The 3,083-nt window shown below is 57.2% G+C and overlaps 1 protein-coding gene across 1 annotated transcript in view; it reads right to left on the bottom strand.

The window, feature by feature from the left end:
• Positions 1–3,083, bottom strand: part of CRISPLD2 (cysteine rich secretory protein LCCL domain containing 2) — a 109,086-nt gene that overhangs the window by 105,400 nt on the left and 603 nt on the right. The window contains exon 2 of the mRNA XM_007468463.1: positions 2,112–2,219. Within this exon, the coding sequence (XP_007468525.1) occupies positions 2,112–2,219 (108 nt within the window). The remainder of the gene's footprint in view (positions 1–2,111; positions 2,220–3,083) is intronic.

The following is a 3,083-nucleotide window of genomic DNA, read 5'->3' as shown; positions in this document are numbered from 1 at the left end:
AAGTCCTGCCCCAGGGCAGACGCCTGGGCGGGGCGGGGGGAGGGGGTGGGGGGCTGGGGTCACACCTCTCGACCCGCTGCCCATTTCAGCTGCAGGGGACATTCTGGGGCGCCCACCAAACCCTATACCACTTCTGGCTCGGATCTTTCTCCAGGGCCCAAGCACAGCCTGAAACGGGGGGTCAACACCCCCGGGGGCCACAGTCAGTCAGTGGGAGACCGGCCTGTTGATAAGAGCACGCACCTCCCACCTTCAGAGGGCAGGGCAGTGAGGTGCTCTTGTTAGGTCTTGTTCACCTAACTAGACCATTCTTGTTAGGTGAACCTGGGTACGGTGCCAGGCTCTGCCTCTTGCTGGCTGTGTGCCTTCAAGCAAATGGTTTCACCTCTCTGTGCCTCTGTTTCTCTATCTCTAAATGGGCTAATGGTACCTGGAATAGGATTTGGGGGAAGGTTGAATGACAGCAGGCATGGAGCCACCAGATGAGAAGCAAAGTAGCTCTCAGTCAATGGTACCTGGATATTAAGGAAGTTAAGTTTCTCAAGCACCCGCCAGGGCAGTCATCATGTGAACACCTGCCCGTTGCAGGTAACATTAGCACCGTTTTCTTATTTAACTCCCCCAACAAGCCCTGGAGGTATGTTTTATCTCTCCATTGTTGCAGATAAAAGGAACAAACAAACAAAAACCTCTGAGATTAAGAGAGGTTAAGTAACTTGCCTAAGGTCACCCAGCTAGGAACTTGTTAGAACTTTAACAACCCAGCTTCCAAGGGGGATCTTCCATCTTCCTGCTATGCATGTTGCCACCAAGTGCTGGTCCCACTCCACTAAAATAATGGTGACTTAAAATAATAGCAACACTATAATTCACATTTATTTAGTATCATGCTTTATCTTATTGACTCCTCCAAGCAACTCTGTGAGAAAGGGACTTTTGTCGTCCCCTGTTGTGCTTGGTGAGAAAGTATAAACACAGAGAGGCTAAGTAATCTGCCCAAGTCACACGGCTAGCACATGGCAGCTACCTAACCCCAGGCAGGCTGGCTCCAGAGCCTGTCCACTCATAAAACCTCAAAATGGGGTATCTTAACTTCTGGAGTGTTAAAATCCACCTCTCAGTGCTGAGCCTGTTTCAAAGGACCGTGGCTCGAAGCCCCAGCAAGCAGGGCCGAGCAGGAAGCCATGACTCTGAGACACTTTCTCAAATCAGTGTCACTTGTCTGGGTGGGGATGGGCCGGGCAGCACTGCGCCGAGGATGCCCGGAGGGAGGGGACGGTGCTGAGCCCCGGACTGCGGCCCCGCCCGGAGGGCCCCTGCTCAGAGGCGGCCTCAACAACACCCCTAAAGGCTCCAACTTCCCCCACAGGGGGGCTGTTGAGACCGAAGGAGCCAGATCCCAGCTCCAATCCTGAGATACCATGAAGTAAACAAATAGGAAAACACAGCAGGCTAGTCACAGGCTGCCCAGGGCCTGTCCCTGCCCGCTGCATACCCAAGCTCCTTTCCGCTGCCCTGAATCTCCCCCACAGGCACCAGACAAGCACAGGTCATGAGGAAAAGACCAGCAGAAACGCAGCCTGCTCCCCACAGGAGGCAGGAAACAGCCAGGACCCTGGCGGGGCTGGGGCTCAGTCAAGCTTCAGGCCCAGGAAAATGCCTGCTCCCTGGTAGGTACCACATAGGACCTTGGGGTGGGAAGGGGCACAGGGTGGAGGGTGACTGATCCAGAAGGAGGTGGAGGGTGTCTTTTCCCCACAGGGACAGACGCTAAATGACCAGTTGCTGGGAAGGAGCAGGGAGGAGTCCTTGTCCTAAAAAGAAAATCTACACTGATTCTCTCCATCCTTAACCCTATAAAGGTCTGCGCAGCTGCCCCATGCGTTAGGCGCCCCATGTTGAAAGGGCGCCCACTCTGCCTCCTAAAATTATCACAGCCCCTTCGGAATAAATGTCTGGACCATTCTCTTCAGAGAAAAAAGAAATGGTTTCATAACGAGTTCCCAGAGGAGTCGGGACTTGCTCAGGGCTCTGCGCGGACCATTCATCCGTCCCACAGCTGGTGATGGGCCACCTCGCGCAAGCACAGACGAGGAGGCCGAGGGACTCACAGGCACGCGGGCAGGTGACCGACCGTGAGGGTGGCCGAGGTCGGAGCACAGGCCACACGGAAAGCGGCAGCTGAGAGTCCAGAGGAAGGAGAGGGCCCGGGGCCGGGGCTGCAGGGAGGTGGATACGGGAGTGATGAGGGTGCAGCCCTCCTGGGGGTGGGGGCGGGGGCGGGGTCTGTAACACACACAGCACCCAGAGGCCTCTCTGGCCAAAGGCAAGGGAGGGAAACAGGCTATCCAGATAGACAAGTGCTCCTGATAGGAGGCCTCGGATGCCGCCAGGAAGGAAGCACAGAGGGCCACCGAGGCTCCTGCCTGGGCAAAGGCTGGAAGAGATTTAGAAACTATAACGTGATACCAGGATGCAGAATGGGCCGGAAGAGGGCAAGATGGGAGGTGAAACAGCCCCCGCCCCCACTCCAGGGCTGAGGCTGCCCCGATAATCAAGGGAGGATGGAAAAGGCTGGTGGGGTCGGGGGAGGGGGGGGAGGGGTTAAACTGAGCGTGGAGAGGGGACGAGAGCACGGGTCCGGGACTCAGCCGGACCCAGGTCAGCATTTTCCTCCGCCTCTACAGTTGTGTGACCTCGGGCCTCGGTTTCCCAGTCTATAAAGTGGGGGGATACCACGGTGCCCGTTTCACAGGGTTGGGGGGATGGGACACGGAGACACATGAGTGAGGGCAGAGCTGGGGACGTGCACCGGGGAGCTGGCTGCCCCTTCTGCTCCGAAATGCGGGGCTTCTGCAGAAGCACAGGGGACCCTCCACTGTCCCTTCTCTACTCCTCCCCAGCAGACACCCCATCACTCATGGACTCGGCCACCCCTCGCTACTCAGACGGAAGGCGCAGCTAAGCGGTGGGGTGAAGCTAAGGGTGACACAAGGACAGCGGTAACCGCACAGCCCCAGGGCTGAGCACCTGTGCCAGGCAGTCAACACATATGCGGTTAGATGGTCACGGGGCCGGTGGTG

This window comes from Lipotes vexillifer, unplaced genomic scaffold, assembly GCF_000442215.2.
Source record: "Lipotes vexillifer unplaced genomic scaffold, Lipotes_vexillifer_v1.1 scaffold23, whole genome shotgun sequence".
Lineage (NCBI taxonomy): Eukaryota > Metazoa > Chordata > Mammalia > Artiodactyla > Lipotidae > Lipotes > Lipotes vexillifer.
This window is presented reverse-complemented; position numbering and strand designations above follow the sequence as displayed.